This window comes from Harmonia axyridis, chromosome 1, assembly GCF_914767665.1.
Source record: "Harmonia axyridis chromosome 1, icHarAxyr1.1, whole genome shotgun sequence".
NCBI lineage: Eukaryota > Metazoa > Arthropoda > Insecta > Coleoptera > Coccinellidae > Harmonia > Harmonia axyridis.
In genome coordinates this window covers 9736620-9753649 of record NC_059501.1, presented here as the reverse complement: position 1 = coordinate 9753649, position 17030 = coordinate 9736620, and the positions used below count along the sequence as shown (strand labels likewise).

Here is a 17030-nt window from a genome sequence, read left to right as displayed (position 1 = left end):
CACGGGTCTGAGCGCTAGGCCCCAAGATATTCAAATCTGCATGTGATGCTGCATTGTGGATTCAACCGTGACGAATGTAAGATAGGCGGCAGGATGGTATCTGGGATGGAGCGGAATCGTAGACGAATATTGTCCTATTTTTGCGCGCGGTAATAGTGTCTGTAATTTTTGAATATTGATCTTAGGGAGATTCAAGTCACTGATGAAGAATTCGAGGTCGAAATAGAATCTGTCCGTCCAGCTGGTGCGTACCCGATAAAATTAGAATTATAATGTGCTTGACATGATCAGATGACTTCAAATCTCCATTTGAAATTTTTCTTCCCAATAAATAGAATTAAGCGCTAGTTTTTTTTCATACTTCACTCAATAAAGCCCGGACCTAATAAGTAAAGACACATTTTTTTCAAAAATTTGACTTCATTCATCAACATAGTCACCTTCATTCTTCATCAGTAATACATGTACAGTGCATCCCATTTTGGGTGAGACAGCTAGGTTTCTCGCTTGTTATTTAAGATAGAGCCTTGCGGTTTTCACGTTTCTGTCCTACTTTTTCGTGAAACTCAAGTTGGTCTAATCAGATTTTGCATAACTGTTTCCGTTCAAAAGATACAGGGTGATTTTGGAAATTGATACTTTTCGGACCCCTCCTTTATCTCCGAAGTTATTAGAAATAATGCTGAGGTAAAAACTACGTCTGAATCAGAATTCTGCGTAGAATCCAGTGGCGTACTCAATATTTTTTTTCGGGGTATGGTTTTGAAGATTCAACACAAACTTATGTTTTTTTTAATGGAACACCATGTGTATCATTACTTCGTTGAATTCGTTATTTTTTTCCCTTCAAAATGATATATGACACTATGTAGGTAGGATGTTCAGAAATGTTAAAAAAACACTAAAACATCAAATACTGATGATTTTTTGTTAATGGGCAATGGATTTCCCATAGAAAAGAAGAATCAATAATGATAACAATAATATATAGTGATGGCAGCTAGATCAGATTGGATTTTTCCCTCCAATGCCTACTTGATAAAACAATGCTCCCAAATGCATAGTAGCCATAATAACTACAAGGATGTTTGTATCATCAATGACCTATTACTTTTAAAAATCAAAAGTAATAATCCTCTTATTGAAACATAGAAAATTCATGGCCCATTTACAAAAAAATCATCATTATTTGACGTTTTAGTGTTTTTTTAACATTTTTGAACATCCTACCTACATAGTGTCATATATCATTTTGAAGGGAAAAAAATAACGAATTCAACGAAGTAATGATACACATGGTGTTCCATTAAAAAAAACATAAGTTTGTGTTGAATCTTCAAAACCATACCCCGAAAAAAAATATTGAGTACGCCACTGGATTCTACGCAGAATTCTGATTCAGACGTAGTTTTTACCTCAGCATTATTTCTAATAACTTCGGAGATAAAGGAGGGGTCCGAAAAGTATCAATTTCCAAAATCACCCTGTATCTTTTGAACGGAAACAGTTATGCAAAATCTGATTAGACCAACTTGAGTTTCACGAAAAAGTAGGACAGGAACGTGAAAACCGCAAGGCTCTATCTTAAATAACAAGCGAGAAACCTAGCAGTCTCACCCAAAATGGGATGCACTGTACAGGGTTTTTCACCATAATTTGACCCCCCCTTTAACTTTGTTACTGAAAGAGGTACAAAAAAATGTTTTTTACAAAAGTTTCACTAAATCCACTAGTGTTTGATAAAATGATTCCACAAAACGAAATATATACAGAGTGGGCAACATATTGATTGCAACTTCATTTTTTCAAATAGAACACCCAGTATATTTTTCTATATTTGTCTAGCTCTCTTTGCCCTGATTTCGAATATATAACATATGTTTAGCATATCTCTCTTATTCTGAGTACCACAGAGTTTCAAATTTTAAGAACCACCTGGCATGCTCAGTAATCAGTTTTCAAAGGCTGCGATTATTCAAAATGCCCTTTTTCATTATATTTATATTTTTATTTATTATATTGCAGTCAATATGTTGTCCACTCTGTATATATTTCGTTTTGTGAAATCATTTTAAAAAACATAAGTCGATTTCGTTTAACTTTTGTAGAAAACATTTTTTTGTATCTCCTTCAGAAACAAAGTTAAAGGGGGGGTCAAATTATGGTGAAAAACCCGGTACATATTCAAACTCCTTAAACTTTTCAATACGTTTTCTCTAAAAATATTCATCTTTGGTTTAGAAATAGGCAGTCACTTCCACTTTGTGAGGTCTGCAAAAAGCCAGTAATCTCTGAGAGCTGGATCTGAAGAATAAGCTCGGTAGTCAAATACTTTGAAGCGCAATTCGTTCAATATGACCAAGGTGATCTGCTTGCTTACGTCTCACTTATATGTTAGCTATCAATTGAGAAATATGGTTAAACCCTAGCCGTGGTATTGGATATATTCAGGGCATTCGATCGAGTCTTGCACCAGGGACTCCTCGCCAAGATTCAATCTTATGGCTTTCCCCCATAGCTTTGTTCTCTACTGGTTTTTTCTCAGGCAGATCTCTCCATGTGGTGGTCTATGGAGTTTTATTTGACTCTCTACCCATAAAAGCTGGCGTTCCGCAGGGGTCTATTCTGACTCCAACATTGTTTTTACTTCACATCAAGGATTTGCTGCAAGCAACTTCATGTCCACTGCACAGCTTCACGGACTATGGCACCAATACCAGCTAGCCAAATCAGAGATGAATGAGGAAGAAATGATATATGAAATAGAGATGTCATAACCTTGTAAGGTGATGTTTGAGATTAAGGTCACTTTAAATGGTTTTCACCGACTGATTTCCACTCAGCTGACGCTCTCTATGACTCAGAGATTTAGTGATGAATTCTTGATTAATTCACTGACACATATCGATGCAAAAAATCTATTTATTCCGCTTAAACAACTCCAAACAGCGTTCAGAATGGACAATGCGTTGTTGCTTTTGAGCAAGCGCGGCCCCATTTCGAGCAAACTTTTCTTAGGGACAAATGTTCATGCAAAATAGTGAATACACTGCCTTCTGTTATCTTTAACTTCGCCACGATATTTTGGTCCATCGAGCCGGATGAAACATCTAACACATCTAATTGATGACCTACCAACATGATTTTGTTGAATCTTGAATATTTTTCCAATTGGCACAGTCATTCAGGACCCACTATACCCAAAAAAAGATTCCTTAACAACTTCAACTATAGTTCCCAATCACAAAAAAAATTCTAACTTTTAACTCAAAAACCATCCAATGATTTTTACCCTAGGCCCTTTTTCACACACCGCCTCTGAAATTGAGCGCCCCCAAACACATTCGTTCTGATCTGAATGCTTTCACCTCAACACAAAGAAACTAAGTGGCCTCAGAAGAGTGTGCTTTATTATGTCCCGAATTCGCCAATATTTCACATTAGTCTTTGACATTTTGGCGATTTTTACACACTTTAAAAATTCACATGTTGAAAGGAACATCTCCCCTGGTATCGCATTTCGTTCCAAAAGCCTACATTCTATTCAAGGGAAGAATGTGCCGGAAAGTCGAAGCTTACCATAGTTGGGGAATTTGGATGAAAATCTATTTTCGGACAACATGGGTCCAGTAGCGTAGATCGGGAAAAATGGGATCACTGAAAAATGTTCCACTATTGTATTGAAAAAGATAACTTCATAACATTTGAATGATGAGATTATTTTGGGGAATGAGATGCAAATATAAAGGCTCATCTTCACGGAGATAGAAACTATCACGAGAGTACTATTGTGATAGTGCGACAGTACTTTCGCACTATCACGATAGTAACTATGAAGTAACGAATGTTTTTTTTAGAGGTATATAACTTTAAGTTGGCATTACTGTTCAATATGGCGACCGATTTAACAGCTATCAAGTGATTTATTCTCAGTTTGGTTTAGCAATTCATCATGAATAGACTCACGCCTGAACAACGATTGCAAATAGTGCAATTTCATTTCGAAAATAATGGTTCTGTGCGGAATACGTATCGCGCACTACGTCCATTTTATTTTGTTTAGCGATGAAGCGCACTTCTGGTTGAATGGCTACGTCAAAAAACAAAACTGCCACATTTGGAGTGAAGCTAATCCTCAAGTGTATGTCGAAACACCGTTACATCCAGAAAAACTGACTGTTTGGTGCGCTTTATGGACTGGTGGAATCATTGGTCCGTACTTCTTCAAAAACGATGATGGCCAGAACGTTACAATCAATGGTGATCGGTATAGAGCCATGATTACTAACTTTTTCATTCCTGATTTGAACAACCATGATGTCCATTAGCTGTGGTTCCAACAAGACGGCGCAACATGTCACACAGCTCGTGCCACAATCGATTTATTGAAAGACACGTTTGGTGACCGCCTAATTTCACGTTTTGGACCTGTGAATTGGCCTCCAAGATCTTGTGATTCAACACCGCTAGACTACTTTCTGTGGGGCTATGTAAAGCAATTGGTCTATGCGGATAAGCCACAAACCCTTGACCATTTGGAAGACAACATTTGCCGTGTTATTACCGATATACTGCCACAAATGTTGGAAAAAGTCATCGAAAATTGAACGTCCAGATTGGACTACATCCGAGCAAGCCGTGGCGGTCATATGCCAGAAATCATATTTAAAATATAATGCCACAAGATTATCTTGCGGATAAATAAAATTCATGTCAATCGAATAATCCATCATTGTTTTATTGCAATTTAAAGTTCTATAGCTCTAAAAAAAACCCTCTAGTTTATATGGTTCCTATACGATAGCACTATCGCCGACAAAAAGAGCCTTAATTTTAAACAGTTTTTCTCTATTTCAGTATCGTAATGAGTTCATTACAGTTCTAAAAACAGTGCTGTAATGAGCTCATGACAGCATTGTTTTCAGTTATATTTTTCGTTTTGTGGTTGGTTATACTGACTTCCATTCCTATCAAATTTCAACAAACGTCAATAGTTGTCAATATAATATACTTAATTTGGATATAGTGAAATGATTTGCAACATTATTCGCAATTTCTCTTAATTCTGGTGGTGTTAAATCGATTTCGGCAGACATAATTCACGACTTGAATGTGTAATTGTAAATTATTTCAAAATTGATTCATTATCAAATTGCGTAATCTGTCAATTTTCGTAACAGTCACACCAACTGCCAAGATACAATACAAAAGTCACTAGGATATATAATCTGAATTTTTTATTGAATTTCGACAAAATTTCAGAAAATTTGACTGAAATAGAGAAAATATCGTCATATACTCGTTGCAGAAGGCAATTCCAACACTCATGCGTTCGAAAATTCGCTCGTTTTTGAATTTCGCATTCGTGTTTGAATAGGATCCCATTCTGCAATTTGTTTTAGAATATTTTATTCCTCATTATGGTTATTCCTCGATAATTCTTAAAGTATTCATTTTAGGTATAGGGTTTACTTTAGTAGCCCCCACTATTTTTGTACAAAGAATCGACTTAAAAAATAAAAATATGAGTTCTAATTTGAAAATCTTGAGTTTTCATGAATTTGAGTTGTCCAAGTTCATGATCTTCTTATGAACAGCCTGTATATTTTTGTCCCAAATCGCAAACAGTCTTAAAATACATACTACGTATTTGCAGAAACGAAAAAAAAAAAATATTTTTTCGAAAAAAGCTTCTTCTGCCGAAAAATTCAAAAAAATGTGAGTCCTCATCACCACTATTGTTTTCATAAGAATCCCATTAACACATGAACCGTTGAGTTTTTGCCCAAGGTATAGCATATTGCCGAAATTGTCGTCAAAAAAGCTATCTAATAATGCAATAATATACTGGGTCAACTGGGTGTGCCATTTGAATTAAGGAAGTAGTAGTCTGTGTCCAGTATAACCAGAACTTGTAGAGATCTGAAAATATTTCAGGGAGAAAGATCATTGTCTAAAATCCCGAAATGCAAATTTTCATCTTAAAATTATGATTAGTTTTCCATTAACATCCAATAGGCCATCCCGGTAAATCACCCTGTATATATTTTCATTATATTCTTGGTGAAATTTTTTTTTGCTAGCTCGACAGATGGCGCCACAGGCTGCACAATTCTCAGCAGAACTCATAGTATAAGGAAAGGATAGTAAGCCAACCGCCGTTTGACGGCAAGGAAATAGTCACCAGGGGTCGCTACTGTAGTTGGATTTGGATTTGGAGAAGTAACTCGATAATAGATAGCGCTGAAACATGAGCTATAGATGGCGCAGAAATAATACTATAATTCATTCAGTGGCGTGGTTGGAAAGGGGTCGCATGACATTGCCAACAATTTTTATGTTATTATTAAGTTACCACTACATTTGAATATTCGAATATTCATTGAATATTTATTCGAATAATTGCGTTTTGCATTACGATGAAAGTTTGAATGATCACTTAACTCTCTATTCAGGAATAATTAAAACAAATCGATAGATACAATTGAATTAAAATTATTCATATAATAGTAGAAAGGGGTTTTCATCCGAAGAAATATGAATAGAATTGGTTTATTATCAATGAAAAAAATATTAAATTGAATATAAGATTCAAACATATGAATTTAGCAATAAAGAGTTCTAATAATGATAATATAAGATTCTACATTCGAAAATATTCATTTCAATTTTAAATATAAGGTAAATATAAAAATAAAACATGATTTTATTTATTTTCAACATAATTGAGATATTTCAATATAATTTGGGGGTTCAAGGTGTGCTTTTCTTCAAATATTCATAAAAACATGGGCTGATATTTCGGTCAGAAAAAATTATTACAGGTGAATAATAAAATACATAACTCGAAGAATCGTAAAAGGTTGAGAAAAAATGATCGAAACCAACTGTCAAAAGCTAAATATAACTTTTGAGAAATTTCATTAGAACTTACGACATTAGGAACTTAATGTTGATAGAAACTTTACCTCTTCTCACTCAATCTATAACAAAATAATATCAATCGAATATTCTTCAAATACATTCAATTGCAATATCGATATTCCGGAAAATGGAGTTTATTCCATTCATAAATCCTGAAAAAACCTAGAGATATCATTTCATGACGACTGGACGTGATTAGTGATTTCATGATAACTTGTAGCATTGTACTTTTTTATCACAAATACTGGCGTAAATGCTTATTACAGAGCTGAAAAAATATCAAAATATAGAAATCTTCTGACCACTCTATTTCAAATATTTTAGTTCTTCAAAATAACACCGATTTTTTCAGAGGGCTCCACTTTACGGACCAATTTTTGACAGTAAAATTTGAGTAAAACGTGAGTACAACTAGATGGCGCTCAACATCAACAAAATCGAAAAAAGCACTACACTGGCTTACTATCCTTTCCTTATACTATGGCAATACTATTCGAACGAATAACTTTATATGACTTGAATTTTCCTCACAACGGAATATATATATTGATTATATTCGTAACATGCTATATTTTGCGATTTCAAGCAATTTCCAAATTGCTCTCACGAAATGAATTTCAGACACGTTATATATTCGGCGCTTCCCATCCCTAAACCTAATCCGGATATATCCGGAGCATTCAAATTCCTATTCGCACACAATGTTATTGTTCGCAGACGATGATGTAGGAAATAGATGGCCTTTCAATAAAAAAGATCAAAGGGCCCCTCTGCAGGGAAAGCATCAATGCCTCCTACGAGAAATCCCGACTGCATTTCTTTCGCCAACTTCTTAGGACTGGCTAATCTGGTCTCGCTCTGCACGAAGCCACTGGGAACGCTTTGCGAGATCCTGTCTCCTCCCAGGAGATATTTGCTCTATTTTCCGTGAATCGGAAGAATATACAGTCGCAACGATTGGAAAAGCTCGTCTCTCCGCCAGATAAGGAAAGATATTCACAGGTATATATACTTTGGTAGATTTATTATGTTATTCTTTCGGTTGGAGGTAGAGTTGAATGAAGTATAAAACTGTTCCGGGTTACATTTTTAAGGTTATATACTGTGTTACTTTCAGAAGGAAGCAGAGATCTTTCAGGACAGAAAAATAGGGATTTTGGAAAATCACTCATTTTTTTTTTTTTGTTCATCCAAATCATTTCATACTACTGCACAGCAACCCCAACATCTCAAATTGAAATAAGGGCGATGTTGTGTAGAGAACAACCATATAGGACAATGATTGCATAGGTTCTTAGTGCCTAGAGTGTACAATTTCATAATAATAATAATAATAATAATAAATTTTTATTCCATTAAGACCATTTACATGATATTGGAAAAGTCAGCAGAGAAAAGTTCAACATGAACAAACATATTAAGGAATATAAAAGTATTAAAAGCTACATTCCATAAATTCATCTATATCATAGAATGAGTATTGCAACAGGAGATCTTTGAGAGATATTTTAAATACCTTGAGATTTTGGATTTCTCTTATGGAGATTGATAGCTTATTGTACAACTGTATACCACCAGATAGTAACATAAGTTTTACTTTGGATACTTTCAAATCTTGAAAATATGCATAGCAAAACTAAACTGTCACTAAATTACAAATGTATTGGACATTGGGAACTCATATTGTACCGGGTTTTTCACCATAATTTGACCCCCCCTTTTACTTTGTTACTAGAAGAGGTACAAAAAATGTTTTCTACAAAAGTTTCACGAAATCGACTATTGTTTTTTAAAATGATTTCACAAAACAGAATATATACAGAGTGGGCAACATATTGATAACAACTTCATTTTCTCAAAAGGAACACCCTGTTTATTTTTTTTTTATATTTGACTAGCTCTTTTTTCCCTGATTTCGAATATATAACATATGTTTGGTCTATCTCTCTTATTCTGAGTACCACAGAGTTACAAATTTTAAGAACCACCTGGCAAGCTAAGTAATCTGTTTTCAATTGGAAGGCTGCGATACTTCAGAATGGCCTTTTTTTAGTTATCTCGTTGGCAACGATATATAACATACGTTGGTCATTAAGAACTAATTCATCGAATATGCACTACACAGAAGCGGAAAAATTTGAAATATTTTCGCTTTATGTGGAGAACAATAAAAATAAGAGAGCTACAAGGAGAGAATATATGGAGTTGCATCCAAATCACCCAATTCCAATTCATAGTGAAAAACGTATGTCATATCGTCGCCAACGAGATAACTCAAAAAAGGGCATTTTGAGTTATAGCAGCCTTCCACTGGAATCTTGAAAACTGATTACTTAGCTTGCTAGGTGGTTCTTAAAATTTGAAACTCTGTGGTACTCAGAATAAGAGAGATAGGCCCAACATATGCGATATATTTGAAATCAGGGGAAAAAGGGCTAGTCAAATATAGAAAAATATAGAGGCTGTTCTATTTGAAAAAATAAAGTTGCTATCAATATGTTGCCTACTCTTTATATATTTCGTTTTGTGAAATCATTTCAAAAAACACTAGTCGACTTCGTGAAACTTTTGTAGAAAACATTTTTTTGTACCTCTTTCATCAACAAAGTTAAAGTGGGGGTCAAATTATAGTGAAAAACCCGGTACATAGGCGTACAACTTTGCTTCCGCCGTTTTTTTTTTCCAAAATTCAAAGCTTTATTGTATAAAACTGATTATACGTTTATGATTCAAAGTATTGTCCGTCACTGGCCACTACTTCCTCCCATCTTTCGGGCAGCGTACGAATCCCGCGTTCAAAAAACTGGCCATCTTTTGAAGCGATCAACGAATCGATCCAACTTTTCACTTCTCCATAAGACCGGAAGTGCTGGTCAGCCAGGCCATGTGCCATTGATCGAAACACGCGATAGTCCTAGGAAGCAACGTCAGGAGAACACGGCGGGTGAAGTAGGACTTCTCATTTCACCGTTTCCAAGTATGTCTTGACCATTTTCGCAACATGGGGTCGAGCATTGTCTTGCTGTAAACTCACTTTTTCATGTCTCTCGTTGTATTACGGCCGTTTGTCTTTCAATTCCCGGCTCAAGCGCATTAATTGCGTTCGATAACGATCGCCTGTCATTGTTTCAATCAGTTTTAGCAACTCATAATACACTACGCCGTGCTGGTCTCACCAAATTCTGAGCATGACTTAGGAACAGTGAATATTCGGTATGGCCGTCGATGATTTTCTGCGCTTTGGATTATCGTAATGAACCCATTTTCCGTCTCCAGTCACAATGCGATGAAGAAATCCTTTTCGTCTATGCTTTGTAGATTTATGTGTTATTGGTTATCGAAACTTTAATGAATATCACCTAAGCCTTCTTCAATTGTAATCAGTTTGAAATTAAATAATTTAAATCCATTTTCAATATCAACTAACCAATTTCAATTTTTTTATTTAGATATAATCTTTCTTGCCTATACAATTCTATATTCAACAAACCTACTACTTTTCGGTTCTATTGTATTCGTCATTTGTGTTTTCATATAGGTAGATATAGTTTCCTGTTTTTATTATTTTTTTTTCATTTAAATTTGCAGAATTATTTCCACATGTGTCTTACGCTTATTGAATGATATGTGAAAAGGTAAATGAATTACATTTAATTTATATAGATGTGTTGACTTTGTCTTCAGTTGGTGCATTTAGTTCATTGATTTAATTCGGTTTTAAAATTTGTTTTTATTTGTCATTTAATCAAGTTAACTTGAACTCACAGTTTATTGTTCTGTTTACGTTTTATTATTTTCAAGGTTTGTTTATAACCACACAATAATATACTTCAGATATTCAAAAATTTGGTAATATACCTAATATTCATTATTTTGAATACTGATGAGCTAATCTTAGTGTTTGGGATTGTTTACTATCAATATTCAATTTGAAATAATAAAACATTATCATGGTTATGACGAATTTAGTAAATAAATTTGTATCTAAATTTAAAAATTTTGTAAATTTCAGACATACTCAAAGGGTTTATAATCCAATTGTATTTATTCTATTTCATATTCAGCCTCTAGTAAATGTACAATGTAAAACTAGTAGGTAAATAACACGCAATAAAAACAGTCTAAAACACAAAATATTAGATAGCATTCAAAACATTCGTTCAAAATTTTCAGATGCCTTTACTCAAATTGCTGTCCAGAGATGGGTGTATTCACAAAGTGAATGTGGACATCTTACAATGTTCCGAAACGATTAAATACTATATGTCAGACAAAAACAAGAAAAGAGAATATGTAGCGGTATCAATCGATTCAGACATATTAAAGTTGATTATCAAGTGGGCCACTCATCACAAGGATGATCCACCTGTACCAGAAGAAGTTCCAAATAGTGATGTGGAGCACAATATTCCAGAATGGGATGCCAAATTTTTAAACGTGGACGAATCAACATTACGTCGATTGGAATCAGCTGCTGATCATCTGAATATAAAAGGCTTAGGGAAATTGATATTCGAATATACTAAGCTAAGGCAAAGAAGTGACGATGAATAGTAAGTGAAATTGTAAGTAGGTAGGCAACTTCTTACAACATTGTAGGTCATCATAAGTCATGGAAGAACTCGTGAAAGAAGCATTAGACACAAATAAAACGTGCACTCATCGATAAACATGATAATAAAAGGTCTAAATTAGAAGCAAAAAATGAGGCATATTCAATGATTAGGTACCAAATTTGTTAGATGAAATTCTTATTTATGATGAGCTCCACAAATATATCTGAAATAGTTTCTCTTCTTTGTTCCAAATGTATGTCTATTTGAATTTTATAAAAAAAAATTGAATGTTTGAAATTATTTTTCAACTTAATTTTTTTTCAATTTTTATGAATAAAATTGTTTTCAATTTATTTAATTCCAGTTATAATAATTAAATTGCATTACTACATTTTTCAAATATCTACAGAAAAAAACACATTTTACCGATAGAAGACAATTGTTTGTTATTTTTAACGTTTGTTATGTTCAAATTAATGTTTATGTAAAAATGATTAAAGTTATATTTCTACTACATTAGTTTCAATGGAAATCACAAGACATTACCACAAACCTAGCTCAACTTTACATTCATAATCAATGAGTTTTAATTAATTATGCTAAGAAATTTTTTTTGGGTTCTTATGTATATGTATGTATTATGTATCAATATGGTGACGGTAAGTAATTGAATTCGGTAAAATCACTTACCGATGTAACCGTTTTGGGACATAATCACCACACTCCGCTATGGTGGAGGGTGTATATGGCAGGGACCACTGAGTTGCATACTGATAATTCCATCAGTGGTCCCTAGATGACACACCACAACGCAATCTCCCGAAAGAGGCCGCACTATGAAAATTGGCTGAGAACGTCTCACCGAACCTAAAATATTTATTATTTAATAATTTGAATATTTTTTGTCGCCCCTTGAATGTTATCGCCCCTTCAAACGATTCTGATGTTGATCGACGATCACCATACTTCTTCCCAGTAGAAAGAATATCAAATTCTGATTTGTTTACGCCGATATATCAAGGAATTCTTAAAGAAAAATCTAATATGAGAATACAGGACGGTGTATTAGGTATTGCAATTTCCGCAGCTATCAATACATATATAAAAATCCATATTCAAATTAATTTTATAATTCATCATATCATTTACTTTTTCTAGACGTGAAACTTTTACGCCAGCTAGAGGTGATCAGGCAACCAGAAATACCGATGGATGTTTGAAAACCTGTATTGCTTTGCTTTCTTATCAATTACTTTGACGTAAAATAAACAGTATTTATTCCTTAATTAATTCTGGAAAGATTGAGATAACCCTAGGCCCCCCAGCCGAGAATTGATAATCATAGGAATAAATAAAAGAACAACTTGAATTTCGATCACTTCATTAATAGTTCTCCTGTATTTGAAAATACTTCTAAGAATTAAGTTGCCATGGAAACGAAGAAGATAGGTAAGATTTCTTCTGAAAATCTTCGATTTAATTTCATAACCCTAAATACATTTTGAAAAGACAAAATTTTGGGAAAACTTATGTGAGGTATATTAAATTCCTGACAAAAATATTTGCCTTCAGATTTTATTTTTTTTTTTTGAGAATGATTCCTTTATTATTGATTATCTCATAGTTTTATTAAAATATACCTATTATATTTAGGCACATGTGAAATTTGGAGATACCTGCATTTTCAATAAATAAAATGAATCGGATTCAAAAATCCTGAGACTAGCCTAAAATGCTTCAAATTTTCAGTCAACACTAACAAAATTAGAGCCACAGCAAAAGTCATTTTCATTACATCATTTTGCCTGTTTTTTGATCAAGTATTTTTAAAATAAAATTTACTTTCTTAAACTTTTTCATTTTTTTTTCAATGGAATAAAATCATAGTTGAACCCCAAAATTGCCCCCAAAAAATTGAAAATATTCAATAACTCTTGAAATCAATAAAGTCTATTGTGATATTGCTTATTATAGGTAATAAGACCTGCTTTTATGTTCACAGCTCTTTTATCAGTATCTGACAAAACTGGACTCCTTGAATTTGCAAAGCAATTGAATAGTTTGGGATTCACTTTAGTAGCCAGTGGTGGTACAGCAAAGTCAGTGAGAGACACTGGTATACCAGTAAAAGATGTATCTGAGATATCTGGTGCCCCTGAAATACTAGGTGGTCGTGTAAAAACATTGCATCCAGCTGTACATGGGGGCATTCTGTCTAGGTAAGATATATTCCCCACCAATCAATATTTCACTTTTCAAATTCAGATTGTTCAACTTTATATGGGGTGAAAAAAATTGATGTCCATAAAAATTTTCCACTATTCTATCAATATTTGTTATAATGAGGAGTTGATAAGGTGTTGCTCAATTATATATCATTCAATGATTATTATTGTAGTCCACTCTTGATGTTGTTTTCTTTCAAAGTTTCCCAATAACAACTTATTTTATTAATACCTATCTATAAATAGAAAAATAATATGCAATAAGTTGTTTATGGAGTTAGCTAAAAACATATTTATTTCATAAGTTTTTCTTGGACTTCTCAGTCTATTGGATTAATGTTTTATATATTCTGCCATTGATTTCGGCAACAATTCAGTATAACAGGTAACAGACATCTAGGGAAATACCATTTCAAAATTCCTTTTGCTCAATATTTTCACAAAATATGAAATTCAATCAAATTCAGGAAAAAATTGGAAAAGTACCAATTGATCATAGCAACTTTTTTTATAATTTTCTTCAAAAGTAGGATACTTCTAGGGAAAAATAAATAAATCTTCATCAAAGTTAATGTGAAATGATTGAAATTTAATTTTTTTTTCAAAATTATATACTTGATATTTCTATTTTTTCAGACTGATTCCCTCTGATCTATCAGATCTCAAAGAACAAAAGATCGATCTAATCCAAATTGTTGTTTGTAACTTGTATCCATTTGTGAAGACTGTTAGTAATCCAAATGTCACAATAGACGATGCTGTGGAAAATATAGATATCGGAGGTGTCACCTTACTAAGAGCTGCTGCTAAGAATCATGCAAGAGTTACAGTTGTGTGTGATCCAAAAGATTATTCTACCATTGTTAACGAGCTAAAAAGTTCCTCCAATCAAGATACTACATTGAATACCAGGTGAATAATTTTTCTTCATTTTATTTTTTAAATTATTTTCTTAAAAATTATTTTCATTTCAGGCAGCTGTTGGCTCTCAAAGCATTCACCCATACCTCTGAATATGATCTTGCCATCACAGACTACTTCAGAAAGCAGTATTCTTCTGGAGTATCCCAACTCACCCTCAGATATGGCATGAACCCCCATCAAAAACCTGCACAGATATTCACTACCCTACCAAATTTACCATTGACAGTTATTAATGGCTCACCAGGCTTCATAAACTTATGTGATGCTTTGAACGGATGGCAACTTGTTAAAGAGTTGAAAAAAGCTCTTGGTTTACCTGCTGCCACAAGTTTTAAACATGTGTCACCTGCTGGAGCTGCTGTGGGTACGCCACTCAGTGATATTGAGGTTAGTAAAGAACTAACTTTTAATATAACATTATTTTCGGGACAAAATTTTCATAATTCAAATTATAGATTTTGACACTGAAAAAATATTTTTCAGGCGAAAGTGTGTATGGTGGATGATTTAATGAAACAATTAACTCCTTTGGCAACTGCTTATGCCAGGGCTAGAGGTGCAGATCGTATGTCTTCTTTTGGCGATTTTATTGCCTTATCAGATGTTTGCGATGTGCCTACTGCTAAAATAATTTCTAGAGAAGTTTCCGATGGTGTTATTGCCCCAGGATATACGACAGAAGCTTTGGAAATTCTCAAGAAAAAGAAAAATGGAGGCTATTGTGTGCTACAAGTGAGTAATATTCTTTATTTCAATCAAAAAACCTTAAACTGATTGTGGTATATATCATCGGAACATTGAATTTCATTGACTAATATATCATTAAAATTGTGTTTCAGATCTGCCCTAACTATGAACCAGATCCAATTGAACGTAAAATACTATTCGGCCTTACACTAGAACAACAGAGAAATAATGTGATTATCGATAAAAACTTATTCGCTAACATTGTAACAAGCAACAAAACTTTGCCTGATTCAGCTATTCGTGACTTAATCGTAGCCACCATTGCACTAAAATACACACAAAGTAACTCTGTATGTTATGCAAAGAATGGACAAGTAATTGGTATCGGTGCTGGTCAACAATCCAGAATACATTGCACACGTTTGGCTGGTGATAAGGCAGATAATTGGTGGTTGAGACAACATCCTAAAATCTTGAATATGAAATTCAGAAATGGTGTTAAGAGAGCCGAAATTTCAAATGCTATTGATAATTATGTAAATGACACCGTTGGTAAGAAAATTTTATTTTGATTGTGCCTTTATCCGAGTCAATGCTTAAAGCTTGTTTGCTTTTTATTCAATATCAATCTCTTTTGAAATTGAACATGATGTTCACTATCCTCTAAAATTTGTATTATTCTGAAATATTGCCTGGAACATTTTTCTAGGTAAAGATATGGACAGAGCGTCTTTCGAAGCTATGTATGACACAGTACCCGAGCCACTAACCCCAACAGAACGTAAAGCTTGGATGGCTCAGTTGAAAGGTGTAGCATTAGCATCTGATGCATTCTTCCCATTCAGGGATAATGTCGATAGAGCATTCTTGGTAAGTGCAAATGAAAACAAAATTAAGAAAATCTTTCTTGGTATAAAATAAATCAACTCATTAATACATAACTTTTATTATGTTTGTTATGAATTTAGAATATTTGTTCAAGATTTATTAATTGTTTCATTTTTTTTCTAGAGCGGTGTATCTTATATTGGAAGCCCTGCTGGATCTAACAATGATGAAGTTGTAATTGAAGCCTGTAATGAACATAAAATAACTTTAGCTCACACAAACCTCCGATTGTTCCATCATTAAATTTACAGTTTCTATTTTCAAATCAATTGCATATTTTTATAATTTCATTATAATAATGAATCTGAGCGGAAAAGCTATATGAAACCTAAATTTGAAATGAATCTATTTTTTGGTAAATAATTTATTATTTTAGAATAAAAATATTTCGATTTATAAAAATTTTTTATAGAATATACTTTCTTTCAATTTTTGGAATATTTCTGTTACTTTCCCTGAGAATTATAAAAGACAGAAAATATGTACCTTGCTCTCCTCATTAAATCTACAGATTAGTGGTTGGCAATTAAGAAATCATAGGTTTTGAATTGTATATAAAAATTATAATAATATTCCATGATCCTTAAAACGAATAAAGAAACCAATTATAGAGATTATTTTCAAGCAGGTCATATTTGGTAATCGTTAATCAGAACTAATCTATTTTCATTATGTAGAGGAATATAATAAGGTGTTATTACTATGGAAGATAGCAATCTCTTTGGAAAATTTTATGAACTACCCAAGGAAGGACAGGGGCAGATTGAATCAGATTTAATTCAGTTGACTATTTGAATATTTTACTTTCCTTGTCATATACCTAGTT

The 17030-nt window shown here is 33.4% G+C and overlaps 2 protein-coding genes across 3 annotated transcripts; both read left to right on the top strand.

The window, feature by feature from the left end:
- Positions 1-10493: 10493 nt before the first annotated feature.
- Positions 10494-11991, top strand: LOC123688979 (S-phase kinase-associated protein 1-like). Of its 2 annotated transcripts, none has more exons than XM_045627757.1 (2): positions 10494-10559; positions 11098-11991. In XM_045627757.1, the coding sequence occupies exons 1-2, from the start codon at positions 10545-10547 to the stop codon at positions 11476-11478; spliced, it is 396 nt and encodes a 131-aa protein (XP_045483713.1). In that variant the 5' UTR covers positions 10494-10544; the 3' UTR covers positions 11479-11991. The 2 variants fall into 2 exon arrangements, 1 of the variants encoding a protein (XP_045483713.1); XR_006750140.1 differs by lacking the exon at positions 10494-10559 and adding an exon at positions 10569-10725.
- A 650-nt stretch (positions 11992-12641) lies between these two features.
- Positions 12642-16642, top strand: LOC123688978 (bifunctional purine biosynthesis protein ATIC). The gene is made up of 8 exons (XM_045627756.1): positions 12642-12929; positions 13483-13699; positions 14342-14617; positions 14680-15016; positions 15113-15361; positions 15469-15868; positions 16026-16186; positions 16328-16642. The coding sequence occupies exons 1-8, from the start codon at positions 12911-12913 to the stop codon at positions 16445-16447; spliced, it is 1779 nt and encodes a 592-aa protein (XP_045483712.1). The 5' UTR covers positions 12642-12910; the 3' UTR covers positions 16448-16642.
- Positions 16643-17030: the final 388 nt, after the last annotated feature.